The sequence below is a fragment of the Pogona vitticeps genome, chromosome 1, assembly GCF_051106095.1.
Source record: "Pogona vitticeps strain Pit_001003342236 chromosome 1, PviZW2.1, whole genome shotgun sequence".
Classification (NCBI taxonomy): domain Eukaryota; kingdom Metazoa; phylum Chordata; class Lepidosauria; order Squamata; family Agamidae; genus Pogona; species Pogona vitticeps.
In genome coordinates, this window is record NC_135783.1 from 268161228 (window position 1) to 268186303 (window position 25076).

At 38.9% G+C, this 25076-nt stretch overlaps 1 protein-coding gene across 21 annotated transcripts in view; it reads right to left on the reverse strand.

Moving 5' to 3' along the window:
- The window catches only part of PPFIBP2 (PPFIB scaffold protein 2), a 143292-nt gene that overhangs the window by 76544 nt on the left and 41672 nt on the right, over positions 1 to 25076 (reverse strand). For 8 of the 21 annotated variants that reach the window (XM_072985799.2, XM_078383981.1, XM_078383978.1 and 5 more), the window contains exon 3: positions 20228 to 20442. In XM_072985799.2, coding sequence (XP_072841900.2) covers positions 20228 to 20442 — 215 coding nt within the window. Of the gene's footprint in view, positions 1 to 1668; positions 2630 to 5885; positions 6013 to 18212; positions 18711 to 20227; positions 20443 to 25076 lie in introns of those variants that run through there. The other 13 variants (XM_078383986.1, XM_078383988.1, XM_078383987.1 and 10 more) reach the window with 5 other exon arrangements.

The window sequence follows — 25076 nt, forward strand, 5'->3', positions numbered from 1 at the left end:
CTAGTTCAAGCAAATAACTACTGTAGTTTGTTATCTGGCCCCTTTACTGTTCGCTAAGGTTTCTTGCCATCTCTACTTTAGCCATTTCACATTCTTTCATTTACTCCAATCCTACCCTCCAAACTCATAACTAAACTACACTACAAATGAAATTCTGAACCCTTGCAGTAGCAGAACTAATATAACGCCTATTTCAACCCACACTTCTCTCAATGAAACTAGAACCTGCACTGATCAATGTCACTAAGAACCAACAGGAGTCTAACTACATTCCTTTCTGCCCCATCTTCTCCAGTGGTGGAGAAAACAGGGCTAAGGAGCATTGGTTTACAGCAGCTGGTGCCCAAGTATGTAATTTTCTGCACATGTTTAATGACTTATCAAACTAGCTTGCAAACACAATGGGAATGAAGTTCCCTCCCCCTGTAGTAGTCCAGAAGTACTTGAATTCTCATCATCCATAACATCTGCATGCTGAACGTTCTTACTCTCACTCCCATTCTTTAAGAATTGCAGTTAGGACTGTAAGAACCAGTGCTATGTTTTTTTTTTAAAAAAAACACCTCTATATAAAAACAGACTACTCACAGTTACTGGAATTCCACTATATTTCCATTTCCTCAGAACAAAGACAGATTCTATATGTTGTCTTAACAGAACACACAGTCTTGGAAATAACCCCAACTACACCTACAGTTTCAGGAATGAGTTCTCCCATAAGAATGTTACACAGGGTCAATGTCCTTCTTTCCATAGGAAGCCAGAGATTAGTTTGTAGTCATGGCATGTCTTTCTGGAAGCTGCCTCTGGAACACTTCTCTTTAAATAAAGAGGACCAACAGGCACTATGAAACTTCATTTAAGACAAATGTTGCATTTTCTTATTATCTTTTAAAGCTACCTGATCCTAGTGTTTTCAGTGAACAACAGAACTAGAGATGAACAATACACCACTAGGACTGTATATTTTATGTTTTTACTGTACAGATAATTATGAGATAAATTTTAAAATTCTATACTATTATGCAACTTATATACCATTTAAAGAATATTTTGTGCAAAGTGTGCTTTCACTACAACCTTAAGAGCAGTCATATAGAAATATTTTAAAACAAATTTCTCAAAAACAAGAGGAAATTCTGTTCTACACACTTTTAGAAAAGTTTACGTTTCTCAGCACTCCTAGCCTTTCTATTTAAGTTAGTTATGACTCAAGACTAATCAGTACAAAATTAAGTTTGTCCCTGTGACTTATGTCGAAAATGGATTGGAGATAATTGATTTTAAGTCTAAGAATTCTCACGCTAGCCAGAAAGTGAGGTTTCTCTTACTTTAAAAATATACAAACACAGAGTGCAAAAGTTACATGACCAAAAAAAGGAGTAAGAAGAAAGCTAGCAAAGTTTAACAGCATTTTTAAACATAAGCTTTACAATAAGATCCATCTTATTTGAAAGGTTCTGCACTAACTGCAAAGAGTACTTGATCATTTTGCTCAAAATTTCCTCGTAGTCCTTAAAGACAAAGGAATACTGTCACTTTCCCAATCCCCTCCCCTCATGGACCACAAGCCAGAATTTCCCCCACCGAGGGTGGAAGGAATATTTCAAGGTCCTGTTTCTCTACCCATAAACTTGTTAAGCAGCAGAACTACAAAGAGTCACTTACCCTCTTTAGCCACGTGAAGTGCTTGTAAATATCAATCTCACCATCCATGCTTTGGGCCCATTTCAGCAATTGTATAATTCCCTGAGTCCCGAGCAGTCACCGCTTTCTTCTGAAGAACAGAATTGTTCCTGCACTCCAGCCCCCAACTTGTTCTTCTCCAGCAAGCTGAACGGCTGTATATATTTGACTTGAAAATCGTCCCGCAGGCTCACTCTACACTCTTCTACCGGGTGTACATATACAACTGTATAAATTTCAGACTGCATTCCCCCACTGCCCCAGCCCAGAGCATCTGGGGTTTTTTTTAAGCAGCGATCAGTCATCAACAGGCAGTAATATCATTCTAAAGGCTTCAAAAGATGCAGAATACCAGATGGTTTCAGGAATGGGGGGAACACAGCAGGAGGAAAATAAGAAGTCTCTGTAGCACAGCTGAAATCTGCAGTGAGAGTGTTCCTGTTTAATGGTAAAATAGCAAGCTAAAAATTACCAGGCTGTCATACAGAAACTATTTTCAAGTAATGTCTTCCCTAGCTTTCTGTTTCGAGTGTGGCTGGAATTCATTACCCCAAGACCCTCTATTTCCTGTCTCTGTTTTACTCTGTGTTTATTGGAACACTCCTCAGCTTCCCAGTTTATTTCAGGCTAGGTCTCAGCCTAAAAATAAGTGCTGCTGTTTGAGAACTGCTAGTTACTCTGATCTCACAAAGGCGCAAATATTCTAGGATGACCCCTCCTCTGCCGAAAGCCAAATTTTCTGTCGTACACATACCGCTGTCCACATGAACTGGGTATGCTTACTAAGAGTAACAATTAACACTCAACAGCTCTGTAAGAAAGGACAATGCACGAGCACAGCAAAACTACACAAAGGAGCATTTTTATGTTCACTATAAAAATCCACTTTGCTTTCACTGTTGGGCTGCAGCTGCTTAGCACCCAGCATTCAAGGCATTGTTATGGTCACATGAGGACACAGTCAGTGGAATGGCTGCATCCGGTTCCTACTCATGGCACAGGCTGTGCCCCCTTTTTTTCTTTTATGCAACACCATTAGTTTTGGCTTCTGAGTCTTTCGGCATCATGTGCTCTGTGTGAGAGACCTGAGAAAAAGCTAGCAGGGAAAAACTGGAACGGAACCTCTTTCATGACTAACAGTCAGCTACACACCACACCACAAAAACGCATTGTGCTAGTTTCAAAGAAACTCAAAGAAGTTTAAATCTTCCAATAATGTTTAAAAGACAGAACCGATTTTGCTTTGCACATACATAGGGAGCTGCCTTACACCGAGTCAGACCTTTGCTCCATTTTGTTTAGTACAGTATTTACACTGACCAGCAGTGCAGCTTTTCAGATGTCTGGCCAGCTCACCCTGGACTAGGGTGGGCAAAGAGTGATCCATAGGCTTCAACCCGTTCCTAGAAACATTGGGGGGTTGGATGCAGACCCCCCCCAATTCCCCAGATTCTCACTCCCTAAAAATGTTAAAACATTTGCTTAGCAAGTCCCCTTGTGCCTTCTTGGGAGTGCGGGAGGCAATTTTTCTGTGTCCTGTGCTCCTCAAACACCATAGATCATTGATATAGTTATCTTACTGTGGAGCCAGAGTTTGGGAATTTGATTCCTCTTTGTGCCTTCTTGACAATCACTGTGCCTCACCAGTTAATCCATAAGGTCCATTCCAGCTCTGCAGTTTTAGGATTATTATTATCACATTATTATAATCCCCCCTGGGTTTTTTTTTTTTACCTGTCCAATATAAGGCATGAGAGGGCTTTTTCGGGTTAAAAAAGCTTTGAATAATATAAAGAATATATATTAGGGGGCATAATAGGGTGTGTGGCTCTTCCAAAGTCCAGAAGTCGGCGGTGTGTGGCTCTAGACCTCAAGAAGTTGCTCATTCTTGCCGCAGAGACATCTCAGGCATGATCCATGTCACACATGTGTTTTGCTTCTGACATGCAGCCCCTTCCTAGCAGAATGCACATCATAAATTTGTACATAAACCGCAATCTATATAAATTGGGCTAACAACACTCAAAAGAGATTGTTACCCTTTGTATAACAAAATGTATTAGCTATTAGGGCATCCTTTTTTTTTTCAGACAGATGACTGCTTCACTCCCTGTACGGCCAATTTACTCCGGCAGGAAAGAAGAGTTGCATGTCTGTTCTTCAAAGACAAATTAAGGAATTAGACGTTGTCTCTCACAAGGGCTTTGTATTGTGTAGCCTTCATTTCACTGAATGGACTGAGGAACCTCATACTGTCAAACAAAGGTACAATACAGATGGCAGAAATGTTCAAGGGCACCTGGAAAAATTTTGGTGTTAGACTAGAGTAGCCAAAATCCTGCAGCCAGCCTAGGTACTGTCCATGTTAGCTGTAAAATGGGTTCTGGGAGCTGCAGCCTTTAAAAAAAGGAACTTTTCCAGGCCCTGCATAAGATCTAAACAAGACAAGAGAATGGACAGGCACTGCTCGAAGATCATCATGATAATCAACTTGATGCTAAAGTTAGTAAGGATAGCTGAAAATACAAAGTAGGAAAAACAACTTGTACAAAGGGTCAAATTTGTATAAGCAGTGGGTCACTGATACTAGAACTGAGTTATATTTCTTAAATTTTAACTCAGCTTCCGCAACTAGCTTTCTCATCCTGCTGTAGTCAAGAAGAGTCATTTATATCTTAAATGAGTAATTTGGCATGTGCCTCAGGCTTATAATTTTAAACAGCAACTGCAGGAGGGTCTAATCAAATAATTACAGTGGGGTCTTGACTTGAGAACTTAATCCGTATTGGAAGGCGGTTCTCAAGTCAAAAGGTTCTCAGGTCAAATCTGCATTTCCCATAGGAATGCATTGAAAACCATTTGATCCGTATCTGCTCTTTTCTGTCCATAGAAACTAATGGGAAGCTGCTATTCCGCCTTCGACCACTAGAGGGGGATATTTTGTTTCTTTTTTCTTAGGTCAAGAAAGGTTCAGGGAAGGCAGGGAAAATACAGTCCAGGCAGTACCAGGCAGTCCGAAGACTGTCTCCCAATCCACTCTCTAAACGCTGGGAGGAGTGAGGAAGCAGACAGGCACCCTTTTCACTGGCCAACAGTTAACTGAAAGTTCACATTTTGCACTTTCCCTGCCTCCCACGTGGGTTTTTTTAGTTCTTAACTCAAATCTAAGTATGTAAGTCAAGTCAATATTTTCCTATGAGAGTGGTTCTTAAGTCAAAATGTTCTTAACTCAAGCCGTTCTTAAGTCAAGACCCCACTGTAGAGTAGAGGAGATGGTATGTTTTATATGGTGAGTGATTCAACTTTGCTGTTATTTGATTGGCAGGCTGTACTGTGTTTCAAATTGCAGTCAGTGCTCACACAGAGGCTGCAGATTGATTTGGGAGTTCACTGTTCACACTGGATGTTACACAATTTGCATTCCAGTCCACAGCCCCCCTTCTTTCCTTCCTTCCTCTAGTCCCACCTCTGCAGATCCTTCCTTCCTTCGCTGGTCCTGCCTCTGCCAAGCCTTTGATTAGGTGTAAATATGGGAAATAATAACGAGGACCTAGCAATCAGATGGAAGGGTAATCTAAAACTAATCCCATATATGTAAGATTTTTAAAAAAATAAAAATTCAGGGAATGATAAAGAGAAGAGAAAGAATTGGGGGGCAATTTTCCCAGCCCAGAACATCATGCCCAAACTACCTACGTCACTGAAACATCACCTACTGACATAACCACCATTCCCCATCTTTACAAGAATGTATCACAACTTGACCACATGGAGAAAAGCCTGTTCAAATTATTACCATTCCAGCTTGAAAAAGTTGAAACAACAGAGGAAAAAAAAAACCTATTTTGAGAGAAAAAAAGGCTGGACCAATTCAAATCATGTGGCCAGTAAAATAATACCTGTTTGTATAAGCAGAGCTTGTATAAGCAGAGCAAATCCCATGATATTTGACCATGTAGTTGCAGGCACTAAAGTTTTAACTTGGTCAGTTAGCATTTTCTTCAGTGCCACACCATATTTAAACATACCAAATAAGTCCAGTCTCCCCAATCAAAAACATGTTCTCTGCTAGAACACTGAAAAAGTGACCATGAAGTTATACGGAAAACGAACACTCTCTTATTTGTCAGGCTAAACATACCGTCACATGAAACCAATGTCCATGTCAAGAGAAGAGTATTCCGAAATATCTAACGTACCTATTTCCAGTTCAGTGACTCTTTCTGGATTCCGTGCAAGTGCACCTTGTTTTTGTTCTTCTTCTTCTTCTTCTTAGCCAAAAAGGAAATTAGAAATCCACTGGCTTTTATCTGCCACTCCTGTTAGTACCCTATCGGTTAGGAATGTTGACAAAGTACATTCCACTGAGTCACATGCTGCCTGATATACCTGCGTCTTAGCTTTATGTCGTGGCTGAGCTTTGTTCCCAGTTTCAAAGAAAATAAATTTAAATTTAAATGCTTCCATTATTTTAACAACTAGAGCCCATTTTTCCCCAAAGAGGACCTACAGTGCATAAGCAACATATTTCAATAAAGCCTTCCTCTTCCTAGTTCCTTGTTTCCTTTTGTTCTAGATACCAGAGCAACTGTAATGTCAATTTTCAAAAGATAGTTGACTGTATTTGTTAACTGTCATCATTTACTTACAAATTCAAAGATGCATGGAGAATGAACAAACCTTTCCTCCCCAGGTATGGTGATTTAACACTTTACTTTTCATTAAAGTCTACCGTTTGCCATTTCTCCATGCCAGAAAATAAAAAGAAACTGTCATAGTACAACCTGACCATAACTTCCTGAAACATAATCTGAAGAGTTAACCCTTGAGTTTCCAAATCCAGTAAAACAGAATCTCTTCCTTTCTCTATGTACATATATTATATATTCATATCATTTTAGAAGGTGCACTATCCTTTTGTTGTTGTTATTGTTCCTTGGGTGTTGTAACATTTTTGGACACCATTATTCAGGGTTCTTAGGGCATTTGCCAGTACAAATATAGAACAATCATAATATCACACCAAGTAAATAAAATATCAGTGTAGCATATAGGATCCAATTGGAAGGAAATCAAATATACAGTGAAATAACTGGCTAGGATCCTATAATCCCAATAGTGTTCACATTTATTTATTTATTTATTTATTTATTTATTTATTTATTTATTTATTTATTTATTTATTTATTTATTTATTTATTTATTTATTTATTTATTTGCACGCACACCCACACCCACTGTCCAACTTAATGAGAGTTTACTATTCTAGGAGGCGTACACAAGAGAACTGACTCCACAACAAATACCTTTACCAGTCAACGTCAACATAAAATAACGAAATAACATAATTTAAATTAAGAAATGCAAACATCACTATAGTTAGACATTATTACTGAAATTTGAGTGGAAATACACTACTGCTCATATTGCACAAGACTGTGACTAGGTAGCCACCTTGGGCAGGGGTACTCAAGCTAACTTTTGTTAGTGCTATGCAGAAGAAGGCAATGTTAAACTAATGTTGAATTTTTCCTTACCATGAAAACCCTATGATGAGACACTCCAAAATGAAACAAGAGATAGTGCTGGAAGTTGTAAGTCCCAGGTCAGAAAGCACTCAGAAAGCTACTGGGGACAAACAAAGGACAATTAAACTACTTGGGAGGGGGGGGGAACACACAACCAAATTTGGTTGTTTAGTCATTAAGTTGTGTCCGACTCTTCATGACCCCATGGACCAGAGCACACCAGGCCCTCCTATCTTCTACTGCCTCCCGGAGTTGGGTCAAATTCATGTTGGTAGCTTCGATGACAGTGTCCAACCATCTCGTCCTCTGCCGTCCCCTTCTCCACTTTCCTTCACACTTTCCCAGCATCAGGGTCTTTTCCAGGGAGTCTTCTCTTCTCATGAGATGGCCAAAGTATTGGAGCCTCAGCTTTCCTTCAGAACGGATAGGTCTGATCTCTTCGCAGTCTAGGCTCTAGGGAACTCTCAAGAGCCTCCTCCAGCATCACAATTCAAAAGTATCAGTTCTTCCTTCAGCAGTCAGCCTTCTTTATGGTCCAGCTCTCACTTCCAAACATCGCTACTGGAAAAACCATAGCTTTGACTATGCAGACCTTTGTCGGCAAGGTGATGTCTCTGCTTTTTAAGATGTTGTCTAGGTTTGTCATCACCTTCCAAGAAGCAGGCATCTTTTAATTTTGTGGCTGCTGTCACCATCCACCGTAATCATGGAGCCCCGGAAAGTCAAATCTGTCACTACTTGCCAGGAGGTGATGGGACCAGTTGCCATGATGTTAGTTTTTTTGATGCTGAGCTTCAGACCATTTTTGGTGCTCTCCTCTTTCACACTCATTAAGAGGTTCTTTAATTCCTCCTCACTTTCTGCCATCAGAGTGGTATCATCTGCATTTCAGAGGTTGTTGATATTTCTTCTGGCAATCTTAATTCCAGTTTGGGATTCATCCAGTCCAGCCTTTTGCATAATGTATTCTGCATATAAGTTAAATAAACAGGGAGACTTGTTTATACAGCCTTGTCGCACTGCTTTCCCAATTTTGTACCAATCAGTTGTTCCATATCCAGTTCTAACTGTTGCTTACTGTCCCCATATAGATTTTCAGGAGATAGATAAGGTGATCAGGCACTCCCGTTTCTTTAAGAACTTGCCATAGTTTGCTGTGGTCCACACATTCAAAGGCTTTTGCATAGTCAATGAAGCAGAAGTAGATGTTTTTCTGGAACTCTCTAGCTTTCTCCATAATCCAGTGCATATTAGCAATTTGGTATCTAGTTCCTCTGCCGCTTCGGAATCCAGCTTGTATTTCTGGGGGTTCTCGGTCCACATACTGCTGAAGCCTGCCTTGGAGGATTTTGAGCATAACCTTGCTAGTGTGTGAAATCACCAGAGAGATAGCACATTCCAAAAGAATTGTTTTATTTTATTTTATGTATGTTGTCTACCGCCTAGAAAGTAACTAAAGACTGAGTACAGTAAAATTAAAAGAACAGACAAATGAAATACAATAAAATTAGAATCATTAAAATATAATTAAATTCTTTAGCATGTCCTTTAGATAATCTGACCTTAGAAGACAGTTACAGTTTTTGTCTCATTATCTAAGAGAGCTCTGGACCCAGGGGCTAAGCAATTTAGAACCAAGAGAAATGGGGCTTAGCCACTAGATATTAGTTAAGCTGTTTTAAAGTAGGAAACATTATGTTCCTTGCATACTAGGGGATACTCTGGGTATCTCTACGTAACCGTTTAAAGGATTTTCTCTGGTAAGGAGAAGAGAAAAGATATAATGGGAATCAAAGGTGATTATGTTTAGACCTTCTACAAGCATCCACGAAAGAGCGCTGCAACTGTATCATCAAAACTTCATCTATGAGACCTCCTCTCTGCAAATTCCCTATGAATGAATTCCATGGTAGAAAAAAAGATGGAATATGTCAATGGGCTGAAAACAACAAATGAACCCCTGTGGAAAAGCAAAGCTGTTTTTGCTTCCATTGGAAATTGATGAAGAGTTAGACTAAACAGCTGCACAGCAGCTGTGCAAACTCTGCTTAATGTAAAAAGGTGCACAAGTAAGCTTATTTATTACATTTTAATCATGCCTTTTCTCTAAGGAGCTCAGGTTGAGGAACAAATTAAAACCCATTACTAACACACTGGAAAAATATCATCCTCCAAATGCCATATTTTCTCCACATACTAAACTTGTATAAGACATATGAATAATATCAACTGGAAATTCCATTTCCCTGGTTTCAGAAGTTGTAAACTAGGACATTTTTTAAGCTCATGCAATGCTTTAACTGCAAGGCCTAAAAGAGATTGTTTTGTGTCTTCTCCCTTTTCCCCTTCCACCCAGCATGATTAAATGAGGCTCAGGTTGCATATCCTGAATGGAAAACAAAATCCCTCTAGCAGGTGCATTAGACTCTGGCATCTCACATTGACACGTCACAAAAGTTTTAGCTCAGCTCTAGGCCTTCCAAGCACCCACAACCAAAACTGGGTTTTATCTCTTGCTGTAAGTGAGTGGGAAATCAACATTTTAACAGAACTGGTGGATGCCAGTTCATTTGCGTATACTGACACATTCTTGCCTGTTTTGAAATATTTTACACTGTGGGTCATAGTTCAGAAGGAAGCTGCAAGCTATGGTTGAGATGCCCTGTGATTTACTTACATTTAAAAGGCTGCGTAAAGTACCGTATTTTTCCATTTATAAGACATCCCAATGAATAAGATAACCCCCCTTTTCTAACCCCAAATTAGAAAATTTGATCCTTGCTTTTCCCTTCCTTTTGCTAAGCCAAGGAGCTTAGCAAAAGGAAGGGAAAAGCAGGGATCAAAGGGTTCCGTTGACTGCCACTTTTCCTTGCCTTTTGTGAAACTATGGAGCTTAGCAAAAAGGAAGGGAAGGCTCCCTTTGGGCAAAGGCTGCATGATCCCAGGCCTTTGATCCTGAAGCCCTTTCATGGCTGCTTGCTTGCTTGCTTGCTTGCTTGCTTGCTTGCTTGCTTGCTTGCTTGCTTGCTTGCTTGCTTGCTTGCTTGCTTGCTTGCTTGCTTGCTTGCTTTATTTATTTATTTATTTATTTATTTATTTATTTATTTATTTATTTATTTATTTTATATCCCGCCTATCTGGTTGGTTAAGACCACTCTAGGCAGCTAAAAGCATAAAATAGAACAATAAATGTATATAAAACAATTTTACATAAAATAGACATAATAGAATAGACAGATAGAAGGGAGAAAAAGGACATCAGGGATTGACTGGAGGGAAGGCCTGCCGAAACATCCATGTTTTGTTGATTTTAAAAGATACCCAGTGAGGGAGCCACACGAATCTCAGGAGGTAGGTTGTTCTAGAGGCTTTGCCCGAAGGGAGCCTTCCCTTCCTTTTTGCTAAGCCCCATGTCTTTGTAAAAGGCAGGGGAAAGCAGCAACCTTCCATGTATAAAACAACCTTCAATTTTTGTCTAATTATTTAAGGAAAAAGTGTTTTATACACGGAAGAATCGGGTATGTAGAAATGTTAATAGTTTTTTTTGGTATTATTATTTTAAAGCCACAAAAAGCATACTGTACTTTTCATTTTGTTGTGAAGTTCAGTCCAGCAGGCAAACTTTACACAGGGAAATTAAAACATAATTTGATTGACAAATTTGCATCTTCACACTCAAAAGGTTTCCAAAGGTGAATGATGAAGTGCGATTATTTGCCATGATAACATGGTTTTAATGAGCAATGTTCAATTTATTTGTTCATTATTATTCAGTGGGTTAGAGCAACTGGGGTTGGAAATTTAAATCCCCACTGCATCTACCAGAGGAGCCAGCCTATATAGCCTTTGGCAATCTACATGGTCCCAGAGTGCCAACAGAAGAAGAGAATCACATATACTTTACACCTATAAAAGAGTCAGAGGGTCTCCATAAATTGGAAATTACTTTATAGCATGGCATATTATAATAGCACTGGGAACTAATCTGAACCTATTCTTAGGGCTAAGTTCCAAATGCCTCTGTCCTCACTATTTGATTATTATTATCTGTTAAGCCCATCCATGACACTTGGCCAAATGTCTGCTCAGATCTAGTTGTGAGGACATATTACTGACTGGTTTACTTGGAAAGGGGCTATTCCAGAGTGCTGATACTCAAAATAATTGGGATCTAGGTAAATGTGTCTTTGACTGCTGGTTCTGACTTACACAAATGGACAACTTTGATTCAAAATACCCATTTTCATTTGAGCCAGAGAAGAACTGGAAGGAGATGTTGAAAAAACCTCAACTGCCATTTGAGGCAAACCTGAGCCCAGATCAGACGTGCTTCATCCAGCATCTCTAATTCAAAGTAATGGAGATAATTTCTCAATATGCACTGCCATTTCTCTGAACTAGATTGATTTCCTCTCAGTGTTTCCCAACCTGGAGTCACAAAGTTTTTTTTTAAAGAGGGTTGCAGTTTCTTGCCCTCGCTAAATAATTTCTTCCTTTCAGAGTGGGATATTAAAGTCAGTATGCATGTGTATGTATGTATGAGAAACCAGACCTTTGAGGGTGGGGAGAAAAAGGCCCTAATTTCTGAGAAGGGATGGCTTTATCCCATTAAAAATCCCTTTTATGCAAATGTAGTGAGGGGATTGTAGATTACTTGTAGGTATTGTAGATTGTAGGTATTATAAAAGGAGTTCATGACTTGAAAAAGGTTGGTAATGGACTGTTCTAAGTGGTGCTGGGCATTTTTTGTAAACAAAATGCTGCAACATGGTACACAAAAGATTATTACCATTGCCACCATGCCAAAAATGGAGTTGTGCATTTGCGGGGGGCGGGGAGAGATGCTCACAACCCCCATTTAGAGTGGGTGTGGAAAATCAACAAAAGGGTATGCGTCTAGAAACAGGGTGGATTTCACAGAGGAGAAATCTGAGATTGAGAGTTACTTTGATATTCAATGGCTGTCATGTAGAACATGGTGCAAGTTTGTTTTCCACAGCTTCATATTATAGCATCTGAAGTGATGACTGCAAATTACAAGCAAGGAGATTGCAACTAATTTTAGGAAGAACAGATTGACAGTAAGAGCTTTTTGGCAGTGGAGTGGGTTACTTGGAAAAGAAATTGACTCCAGGCCATTGGAGATGTTTTAAAGAGGAGTTGGATGGCTCTCTCTCAGTTGCTCCAGCTGCAGATTTCCTGCATTGCTAGTGGACTAGCTGGACTAGATGACCTTTGAGATTACTTCCAACTCTAAAATTTCATAGTTTTATGAAAATGGTTGTACGAGACAGTTCATGTATTCCAATGATTAATACAAGGAGTTTAATAAGTGACGTGCATCACTCCCAGCACTCATTATAACAAAGCACTTTTAAAGGGGAAAATATAATTCATTCTGACAGTGAACCATGAATTAGCAAAACAAGGCAACATAATAAATTACTAAATGCACACCAATCTTCATTAAATGTTCACTTTAAATACAGTAAAACAACACAAAAATGAAGAGAGGCAAATATTCTACTAGACCAATTTATGTAGCCCACTGAGGTCCCTTTTGCAGAAGACAATCACAAAATATTCCAAAAAAAGAAACTTCACTGGATCTGGAGAGCTGTGCTTAGCTTTTAAGCCATAATGGACGAAGCAGTAAATCAGAAATGCAATTGCTCTTAAGTGACATAAAGAGAGTTTGGTAAATGACATGCATCATTTCCTTCTAGAAATGTGGACTCCAATACCTAAATAATTTGTACTTCTATGGCCTTAAAAATAAAAATCTTGCCCAAATAATGGGTTAGAATCTTGGTCAGTTTGATCTTCTATGAGACCTGATATATTTTTGGCATTCATAGTAAGTGAATAAGTAAGATAGGGATATAATTGTACAGTGCAGCTGAACATTAGAAACATTTCAAGAACATGGCTCCCTTGTGCCTTAAGCAAATACAATCGTCTTCCCAACCAAACCACACTTGGGATTTGGGAAGCAAGGGGCACATACCACCATCTGCACTCATGACCATTTTAATTTGTGACCAGAATGTTCTCTCCTAACCATTCTTTCTGTAGCTGTTTTTGAGAGTATTTCATGGTGCTACTGCTTAAAAGGAGAACAGAAAACACCATCAAAATTTGTAAAAGTAAAGCCGTATATCATCTTATATCAATAACAAGATCCTGGAATTAAAACTTCAAGACAATTAAAATGGACAGTTTCTAATTTCCTCCAGCCATATCTGACAATCCAAACATGCTTGAATGTAGCTTTGGACCCCAAATTGTAACACATCACTGATACCAATGAGATTTGAATCCAACTAACATTCTAAATTAGAGCTTTAATATTTTACACAGTTACACTGCATGTATCCCACGTAACAAACTTTAGGTATGTACCTAGTCAATGTCCTCACACATTCAGTTCTGACTTTTATATACAGTGGGGTCTTGACTTGAGAACTTAATCCGTATTGGAAGGTGGTTCTCAAGTCAAAAAGTTCTCAGGTCAAATCTGCATTTCCCATAGGAATGCATTGAGAACCATTTGATCCGTATCTGCTCTTTTCCGTCCATAGAAACTAATGGGAAGCTGCTATTCCGCCTTCGACCACTAGAGGGGGATATTTTGTTTCTTTTTTTCTTAGGTCAAGAAAGGTTCAGGGAAGGCAGGGAAAATACAGTACCAGGCAGTCCGAAGACTGTCTCCCAATCCACTCTCTAAACGCTGGGAGGAGTGAGGAAGCAGACAGGCACCCTTTTCACTGGCCAACAGTTAACTGAAAGTTCACATTTTGCACTTTCCCTGCCTCCCATGTGGTTTTTTTTCAGTTCTTAACTGAAATCTAAGTATGTAAGTCAAGTCAATATTTTCCTGTGAGAGTGGTTCTTAAATCAAAATGTTCTTAACTCAAGCCGTTCTTAAGTCAAGACCCCACTGTATCCCAAATACCACACGTACTGTTCAGCAGTAAAAACACAACTCACTGTATGGTATTAGTCAGTCAAGAGATACCTGGAAAATCCAAAAATGTTTAAATTCAAGGGATTATCATTGATTTGTCAGCCACACAAATAGCTTGGGGAAAGCTGCACATCACCTGTTTGCTATATAGGCTAGGATTCAGTGGTCCCATGAAGAGGATTCCACCCATAGAGCACCACTGCTTGTAGAAGCAGCAGGAGGAAAATTGTTTGTCCTTGTCCATCTTCCTTTACCCCTTCTGTTCCATAGCATTAAAAAGGAACAATATGGCAGACAATACTGGGGATGGAATATGCAATAAACAATGCCTCCACCCCTTTCTCTGTTGTATTTCAGTAGAATGGATTGCCTTGGTGGTGGTGCATTTTCCATCATTTTTAAACAAAGATTGAGCTACCATGTGCCAGGGATGCTTTAACTATGAGTCTCATGAATCAACAGGAGCTCCCTTCATGCTATGATTCTAGGATTCCTCCAGTAGGAGTCTTTGCTGGATTGCAGCCCCTTCTATTCACGAAAGGAGCTCCCTCATTTGTGAATTGGCAACTGAAGATCCAGAGCTGCATCTGTTGCAGCTCTGATTTAAAAGCAAGCCACAACTGTCATCAGGAAGATAAAACAGTCTACAGTTTTAGCAGGAAAGCTATTTGTCAGTCTCAAAGCATGTCCAAGATGGCTTTTCAAGATGGTAGACCTTTGATGGGCTGGGCAAGCTGACAAGATACATTTTGCACTTCCCTTTGAAACATACCCAATCTGAATCTTGGCTATAAATGCTCTACTCTTTGCATCTATGGAAAGATGAAGGCCAGCAGGAACATTTAAAAATTGTTTACATATTTTAATTACTGATATGTTTTATTAACAGGGGTGCACTAATTAGGGCAAAGGCTGATTTTTCCCATCAGCCGAGTGCACTTTAGCTGGTGGGCTTCTTTCTTCATAATATTTCACTTGCATATTCTAATGTATCATAAAAACTCTTTTGGGAATTATCAAGAGTTGGACCAACTTCAGAACACAAAGAAGTGTTTTTGGTTTGGAGAAAAGGGAGAGACACTGGCTGAAAATGTGTTGCTTTGTTAGGAATGTGGAAGGCAAATTCAGTTGCCTCTACCTGGAAATTAATGAGTAATCCCTGAGATTCTCAAGCATGTGCCAAACTACTCATGCACCCAAGAATGCCATCAATTACTTATTAATTGCCAGCTAGAATAGGGTCACCATAAATCAGAGGTGACGTGATGGCACATAACGACAAGAAGAAATGACTGGATGTTTCGCATGCAACACCGGTTTCCTTCGACATGCATACTGAATTAAAAGGTTTTCAGCCATTGTGTTGTATGAAGAGTGTAATAATAGATGGTTTTGTGATCACTGCCTGCCTCATAAAAACTGAGCCACAGAAGGTCAGAAATTTTTGACCAATAAAAGAGATATCCTGGGAACAATAGAATGGACTGAGACTGTTAATTAAACATAAATCTATGAGACAATTGATTCATGACTTAATAGGTACTAACTAAATTCAAGAGACTTCATCTGGATCGAGACCAATAACACTAAACACTTAAATGTTAATAAAGGAAAAAGAAATGCTTCATTAACCAAACCCTATATTTGTGGCTCCTGAACCTTTAATTCAACAAAGTTCTTTAATCAAAGCACACCTTCACGTTGGCTCAAAGGGCTTCACGTCAAAAGATCATCATTGGTGGTAATTAGGCTGTATGGTCTGTTTACAATTAAATTAATGAGATTGAGCTCAAAAAGAAAAAGCGAAGGCACACATCCAAAGACGTAATCAGTAACAGAACCGCATTTGCGTTATGCTGTCTTCTACCTCCAACATTATCTTCAGTGGATTAGAATTTTGATTAATTGTCACACAAGTGCACAACATTACTAAATCAGCTGAACAAAGGGACATTAATCGGGTTCTTTCGGCTTTAAAGAACTGCAACACAACCCTGGAAATGCATCCAGAGACTCTGACCTCCAGTCAGCAGATCATTTACTAACTAAACAGGCCGCAATGGCTTTGAGTCTCAGTAAACTTGTAGCCACATTTGAACTAATGACCTTGGGGGGTGAAAGGGATGAGTCACATTACAAAACCTACAGTGCAAATCTCTTTCGGCTCTCCTCACAGAACTTAGCAATTACATGGCTATATTAAAAAACCTAGGAAAGAAAACATTCATACCACACAATTGCTTTGCTAAGAACAAACAGAATGTGTTTGTTTTTAAAAGTTCTTGAAATAGACACCATCTAGAAAGCAGATAGATCAGGAACATCTGGGGAATGCATTCCTCAGAGCATTCAAGTCTGTCACAGAAAACGGCTTTATTAGCATTCCAAAAGAGTGCTCCCCAAAAAAGTGTCTTTCTGGACCATGACATCATAAACAGTGATAAAAGTTAGCACACACTCACCTATCTAGCAATGATTACACTGATTAATATCCCACTGGGAGCAAACAATTTCTGACTCCATTCACCCTAGGCTGTGGCATCCTTTACAAATACCACTTATGTAAGACATTAGTGTGGAGTGAAAGAACTGCTGTAACAAACCTCTTTCCATGTCAATTACTCTGGCAAATTATTATTTTTATCACTGTCATCCGCAGAAAAGCACCATCAAAGTCACTTTACAGAACGCTAGAGGGCAACCTGCTGCAAGGACAATAGTTTGCCACACAGAGATTTGATTAAAAGATCGCTGATAAAAACAACAACACATAGCTTGAAAACCATCCTACTCATTCTATCTATTCAAAAAAGTAATGCTGAAATGAATTTCCCAAGGTGCCTACAAAATTAGCGATGTCTCCAGTCTTTATACCCAGTTCTGAAGCTTAGAAGTGGACTCTTCTATTGGTGTTGATGGCTGGACAGAAACAGATGAGATGCTAGGTTTGCATTTAGAAACTGATAAAACAGTTTCAAAGATAAAACACTTTTCAAAAATTCCATGTCTACACAACCTATTGGTATATGAATCCCCTGCTTATGAACAATCACTAGACAAAAGCAAGGTAGTTTGTGACCTACAGAGATGGGAAAGCTCATGATACAAAACAAACAAACAAACAAAAAAAAAAACCCACAAGCAAACCCACAAACATTCTTTAACTCTTACAGGGGCTCTGCTTCTTGCTGCAAGGAAGAAAGTTCATCTGATTCTGCCCATTCTGGTACTTTAGGAAGCCTCTCTTCAAAACTTAAGAAATGACACTATCCTGCGTAAATTCTGTCATTTGATCAAAACAATAGAGATCTTTTAATGTGGAAAAAAGTCCTAAGAAAATGTAATACTTAAAACAGCACAAGTTGTATTATAGTGTTTACACTTTCCTTGTTGAACCTTAAAGGGAACAGAAAGTTATAACATTTAAAAAAAAAAAAACACAACAAAACAAAAACAAAAACCAAACACACAAACGAACAGATTATAGCCTTCTTTATCAGAAAGAATTTGGTGCAATATTGAGCTGTTTTTTCTGTTTCCTTTTTTTTTTTACATAACCTTTAAATCACCTTGGGTTAGATCTAGGATTTTCTTCTAAAGTAAATCTATGGAACCTACTCATTGTGTTGCATTGTTAAGATTTTTTTAATTCAGTGTTCATTTGCTAACATGTACTATCTGGACACTTCACTAAAATCAATAAAGCTAGTGAAAGACTAAGAGTAGCATGACAAAGACCAATTAGGAGAAAAAAGAATTGCGGTTTCTCAGTATTTGCCAATTTCCTGTACAGGAAAGTACTAGCTGAGAACACATTCATTTATTTGCAATATTACAGAACCATGACATTAGATGTCAGAAGGAATGCCAGTATCCAACCTCAAAAAGTCCAAAAAATATTAGGATTGTGACAGAGGAAGCTTGGAACAAAAGTCGGACTCTAAGACCTTAAGATTTATGATTAAGAGCTAGCAGCAATGTAAATAATATTAAAAAACATAATGCCCGAATTACTAGACACAGACATGTACCTTATGGCAAATTCTTAGTCTCCTGCCACAAGATGCACTTTCCATACGTAGAGGCTGTTTTGTTAAGACAAACTGTCCAACTTCAAATGGCGAATCCTTGACTCTTAATAGCCAATCTGAAGAGGGAGACAATGCTTCAAATGTCCTGAAATCTGCACTGGTTTCCAACTCCCAGTGTTAAATTCCTAACTGTGATATAATACCTTGAGGCATGCAATTTGAAGCCAGGTCACTTTGCAAACGAGACTGAAAGTGTTCCAAAGCGTTGCTACTTATTAGCTCGTGAGACAACAAAGTCTGTCTTGCATTCTAGGAACTCTTTCCCAAATAACAAAGGGCCAAATTTATAAAACAGCACTTTCAGACAACCTTCGTAATATCCAGCACTGATTCAACCAACTAAGCATGATTATCAGGGATGTGAGGAACATTCAACTCTCTTTCCCAGCACTTTTCCAGGTCTCATCACACCGAGGCTTCTCATCAACGTTTTCCCTTGTGCTAGCAAGATTTATTAGTTTCCAATGAATATAAAGCTTCCTTCTTTCTCTCTCTTTTTTTCCCCAGTTTTACCTGTTCTTCTGTACAAGAAACTGCCAAATTCTTTGCAGCTCAATGTTTTTTGCAGGGAATGTTATACGGGAAAGAAGCAATTCTGCACAGAAATGGAAATAATTCTGAGAAGAGTGGTGCTTTTTTGAGGAAAAATAATAACCACAAAAATGTCTAAAAATATTTCTTAGGGAGGGAAATTACACAGATCTATCTCTCTATGAGGAGGAAGATGGGTTTCTTTTCTGTTTTGCAACAAGAGGGAGGACTTACAAGAGTCACATTCCTAGATAGCAAGCAGCACATGCATGTTTACAACCAAACCAGATCTCCTTCAGTCACACAGGAATTGGGTACTGGATGGATGATTTTGACTTCAGGAGCAAATGGGACACAGAAATTGCATATCCAAGACTTATTTTCCCAGAATTTTCTCTATAAACAGTTTATTTAAACTTGCAAGGAGGAAAAGAGGGGTAGCCTGTGCTTCCCATGGAAGGAGAGCAACAGAAGAGGTGATAGTCTACTACAAAGGGAAGATTTCCTAGTGATTAGGGAGCGTGTAAAATCGGGGTTCCCAATCACACTGAAAGGTTCGACATGCAGAGGACATTCCCTTCTTCAGATTGTTGCTCTTTGCATGCTGAGAGTGACCATGAAGGGCCAGGGGTGATCCTCCTTCTGTCCTCATTCCTCCAAAATAACTCTTTTCTGAACTCATACATAGGGTGAATGCTGTCCTCCCTCAAATGGGGCTCTGATATTAGCAGTAAACGACCTGGAGGGAAACCGCAGGGAATGTGTCAGCGCTCCTTCTCCTCTTGAATAGATGGATCCTTTTGATAGTTCGAATTGTTAAAGCCATCCAACTTGGATATGCCAGGAAAAGATTTCTCTGTTTTGTTACCCCTATGCTCTGGCACTCTGCCAGGATTCAGGAGAGACTTTAAGGTGGGACTGCTTCATCAGGCTTTTGGATGCTTCTGATTTTATGTCCATGTCTATGGTAATACAGAACAGCATATAAAAGAATAACTTACTAAATAAATTGAAAACTGGCACGTAAGTATTGACATATACGCAGAGATTCCTCTTTCCTTCTGAAACCAGAACCTGTGATAAATCTGAGCGTGGAACACCACAGAGGTAAACTATAAAATCTATAGGATCTCCATCTGGTGGAGGGATTGCTCATAGCTCTGCTAGCTAAACAGAACTACGTGAGGCTGAATCTGGGAATTGTACGGCACTACAACCTTTCCATAGGCTAATCTTTGATTTAAAAACAAGTCTTTCACCCTGAAACAGAAGTAGCCCTTTTGTGTTTTCCCCTCTTCATCCTGATTATCAGGATACTTGACATTTTTTTATATTCCATTTTATATATATATCAGAGCAATACCATACAGAAAACCAAAGGAGACACTCTTCATATCCAACGAATGTTCCTTTCTTCTGCTTACCAAGTTTTCTTCCAACCAGTCCCGTATGCAGGCTGCTGTTGTCCCTGGTATCTGATTTCGCAAAGCTTCTCTCTCCTGAGGATCCTTCACCATTTCTAGTGCCAACTTCAAATCTTCTAAGAGGTGCAGGATTTGGAGTGTGCCAAAATACATTGACGGAGCTGGGGACACTATCTCATAGACACCGTTCGTATATTCCGCTGCTGCTTTGGTACCTGAAAGAAATACAAGCAAAGCTACAGAAAAGTCCCAAGAATGGCATAACTTCCCTCCCTAAGAAAGTCCCGAGCACTTGTTTCACGGTCCCTTAAATATGACATAAAAATTTCACATTCTATAGTAGTCACACAAGTCCAAGATGTATTTGATTTAACCAGTTTTGTTAAAGAAAAACTGAAGCCCAATTTATAACTTCACTTTAACCAGTGCTAAAAAAGGAACCCCAAAATAAGACAACAAAAAGCATTATACTACTAAGTGTTTCAACAGCAAATGTCTTCCTCCCCTCATTTCCAAAATAATTTTGATTTTTTTGTAACTGGCAGTAATTATGTCATAATACCTAAGCAGTAATACTATCCAATATTAAATTTAGATTCATTAGGCTGGCCATCAACAGCCAATAGGACAGTAATTTCAGTTCAGATATGTTCAAATCAGGTAATTCAAACAGGGCAGATGGGGGGAGTTTTAAAATCTGTTCTCTGCAATTGCCTCTACCAGCCATTAGATGTCACTGTCTTTTTGAGCACATACCACAGAAAGCACTTTCCCCAAATACTGTACACAGGAAATAAAGGGCAAAAAGCAAAGTGAATAATTGCGTGCATTTCAGGTCCTGTCGTGACCTTTTTGGGCACACATGAACGAGGACTACTATCCAGGTTTCACTCATTTAAACAGTGTTTGCAGGGGGGAAAATCCCCAATAACTGTTGAAAAATTTTAAAAAGAGAGCCCTGCTAGATTAAACCAATATCTAGTTTAGCAGTCTGTCTTGCGATACCTTTTCCCCCACAATGTTGCCTATGGTAAGTCCACATGCAGGGTAGTAACCATCTCTGGCTGGTTTGTGATTAATTGGTACTGAAAATAATGTGTACTTTCAATTATGTTTCTATTTAACCAAGTATCCAGTCATCTGTGAAACACATCTTGCAAGCCAATCTCTTATCCACCATCTCCTCCTCACAAGTTTCTCTGGCACATGCAGAGAGCTTTGACAAGCATTTCTCTCATTTGTGACTCTTCTACACTCTTCTGTTCCACTAGATATGTACAAGAGAGGCTGGCTGGATAGCTCACGGAGTAGGAGCACCAGCTGGGAGTTCGGTTCCCCGGTGTGCCTTGTAGGAGAAAAGCCAACCTGTGTGACTTTGGGTGAGCTACACTGCCTCAGAATGTCCCCAGAAGAAGGGAATAGTATTCTCCTAGGTATTTTTTACCTAAGAAATTCTGAGTAGGGTCACTACAAGTCAGAATTATCTTGATGGCATACAATTAATCAATTGGTATAGAAGGAGGATTGTTTCTTCTTATTTCTACAAACCTCCGCACAAGTAGGAACACAAATAAGGAGCTATGTGCTGCCTAGTCCTATCAGACAACTGGATACATGCTTCTGATATACTGGCAAATTTGTGTGATTACATGGCAAGAGAAATATAAATTCATTTGCTATGAACTCAAAATGGAGAATTCGGGTTTCCCAAGGTCTGTTTACTTTAACTGATGCAAATGGATCCAATGTTTAAAAAAGTAGGAGCCCCAGTGGCAGCGGCAAAACTATGGGTTGTCTAAGAAAAACTCTGGGCTGATTCACATTGTCTTTCTTTTTCTGTGAACAGTGGAAAAATGGAAAAAAAAAAACCAGCCTGATCCCATCCCATAGCATTTCTCACATTTTTGTCAATGTGGTTGCACCTTCAGTTTAACAGCTCTTTATGCTATATATGTGTCATTGACTAGTAGTAATTTGTTACTTACTATAGCTAAGTCTTAAGCATAAGCTAACGTTTGCAGGGTACAGCTCTTCTACAAATCTTCCAAGACAGCTTGGGTGGGTAGGAAGGAAAGCTCTTAAGATTTGAGGATACTATGGAGATAGCACAGTCTCTTTTACATCCTCCCTTCCAGTCACAGATGCATGCCATTCTTTTGTGCTGTGTTATTTTTAACCCATATTGCTGCACTTGCCATATTAGCCCCCTCACTTTCTAGCTGGAAGGGGGAGGGAGGAAGAAAAAAAATGACATTGCCTGCAGATGAATTCATGATGAGAGGGTCTGTGTAGAGAAAGAGGGAAGTGAGGCAGGAATGCAAGCAGGGACTTAAATCATACCATTTCCCACTTAACCATCTGAGCAAGAACATGAAAATACAGACAAGACAAATCTGATTTATCTCATTTAGCTCTTAACCCACTTTCATACTTGCATTCATCCATCCAGTAGGACATACAAATCAAAGTTCTATAAATTAGCAGAAGCCAATGTAATGGTCTAACGAAGAAGTAACCACGCTGTATTTCATTTTCTCTCATCCTTCCTAGCCCATGAGAGATCTGCATTTCCAAAATGTACTTACTAGAAATGTACGCTTCTAAATATATCATCGCTGGCAAACATTTCATGGCCAGAAAATGTCACATATTGTACACACTGAAAAGGTTAATGAATGGTAAAAGATTTCAAATTGCTTTGAGAGTCTGTATCCATGCAGCAAGATGCTTAATAAGCAGACTCCTCATACTAAATTTTAGGTGGGTTGCAGTGATAGTGCTGAAAACAAAATAAAACAACTAACAGTGATTTGGGGCACTTTAAAGTCTATTAGATTTTATCTGGCATAGCACAGGGAAAGAGATACAGCAACATTCCTTGACAGACTAGGTCAAACAAAATTTGCTGATGGTTAAGGTGCACTAGACTTTTCATTGTTTTGTATTGGAGTAAGTGCCACTCTATCTGGATGACTCTAAAAACACTTTAAAAATTAATTCATGATCCTAAGTATTTTCAAGTCAGAACATTTGAAGTTTTCCAAGATATTTAATGGCCATAACCCTAAGGCTGTTTTAAACCAGCATGATTTTTGGCAGTGAATCGCAACAAGTTATGAGTCACAGTAAGCATTATGTTGTTGTTGTGAATAACATGACTTGGTATGCAACACATAATAACTATGCTCATTTCATAACCTACAGCAATTCGCCTCCAAATGTTCCACCATTTGGATTATGCTCCAAGATGTAACTAATAGAATTTTGCACAATGAACTCGTTAATTAACTGAATGGAACTTAAAATATTGAGTTGAACCAACCACATCTTCTTCATGATTTAACATTAATGTGACTGTTTCCAAGCTTGTTCTCCTTAGAAAAATACAGGTTCAAATATCATCGAGCTGTTTTCTTCATGTTGCTGTTGGGATAGGTGACAAACTCACTTTCACTGGATGTTTGAAACAGATGCTAGACAGCCACCTGTCAGAGATGCTATAGCTGTGGATTTCCTGCTGCAGTAGGAGATTGGTCCTGATGGCTTCTGAGGTATCCTCCAGTTGTAAAATACTGTGGTTCTATAACAGCCAGCATGTCTCAGTATGTGATCCTCCTTGGCAATACAGAGAATCAGCCAATACCAGGTGTGCTAATCATTACTCTAACATGAAAGAATACAACTCGGAAGAGTAAAATGATGGGCCATACTCAGAAAACAGAAATGGCATAGAGAAAATACCAAGGGAATGCCTTCTTAGAGCCGTTCCAGGTGTCCAGTGACAATATGATTTTTGTTTCTCACCCTTCATTTATAAGATTTTGGTAAGAAGATAACACCATTTAATCATCACTACTAACTCTATGAAGCATCTTGGGTTGATAGGCAATTACTGGACCAGTAAGACCATTAGAAATAAGGTTGCTCTTAACCATAATTGCAACATTATTTTTAATAAACCAGACTATCAAATTAAAAGCTGCACTGTCCAACTTGATCCAAAATGAATTTTCTCCAAACCTTAATTGTTAGTGAGAATGGACAAAAAATAATAGTCACCTATGATATCTCCGTCTCTACAGGGTTAAATGAGTCCCCATTTCCTTTTAAAATTAGTATTTCAAACACTGAAATATGTAATTTCTCTCTCTTCATTATCAGCACAATGTTAATGCAGAGAGCTTATTCTGTAGCTCTATTAGCATTAATATGTTACATGTCACTGCCATAATCTTCTAGATCCATTACAGTTCTGAAATTAGGAACGAGTCTCTTGTCTGTAAACACAATAATTGGGGGGTGGCATTTCACTGTGCCACCACTTTACAACTCTTTGACTATTTTCACGACCTGGGTGGAACTAGTAGATCTGCTGTGGCAAGGTATAAAATATGTGTGCATGCCTTTCACCTCCTCTCATCAACATACATGCTTCAAAACATTTTTCCCATCTACACTTGTACATGATAATACATCAGCAAGCTGTAATATTTTCTTTTAATTATGTAAGCTGCCTATTTATATTCACTGTTCTTAACTTTAACTATTGTCTCTTATTGATACAAACTACCCTTGTATACTCATTGTTTTCAGCTTTAACTATTGTCTTTCAAGGATGTAAGCTGCCTTGGGTCCTTTTTAAAGAAAAAGGCAGGGTAAAAATATTTTAATAAAAAGATTTTAAACAAACAAACAAATAAAGCAGCAGATGCTGGAGTTCATTCACGCTGAATAAACGATGAAGTACAAGCCACCTGCTCAGGAAGTACCTGACAATAGTATCTATCTATTACAGTTGTACACACAGCACCAATTTGGATTCCTAGAGATTCTTCATCAGTTACAATAA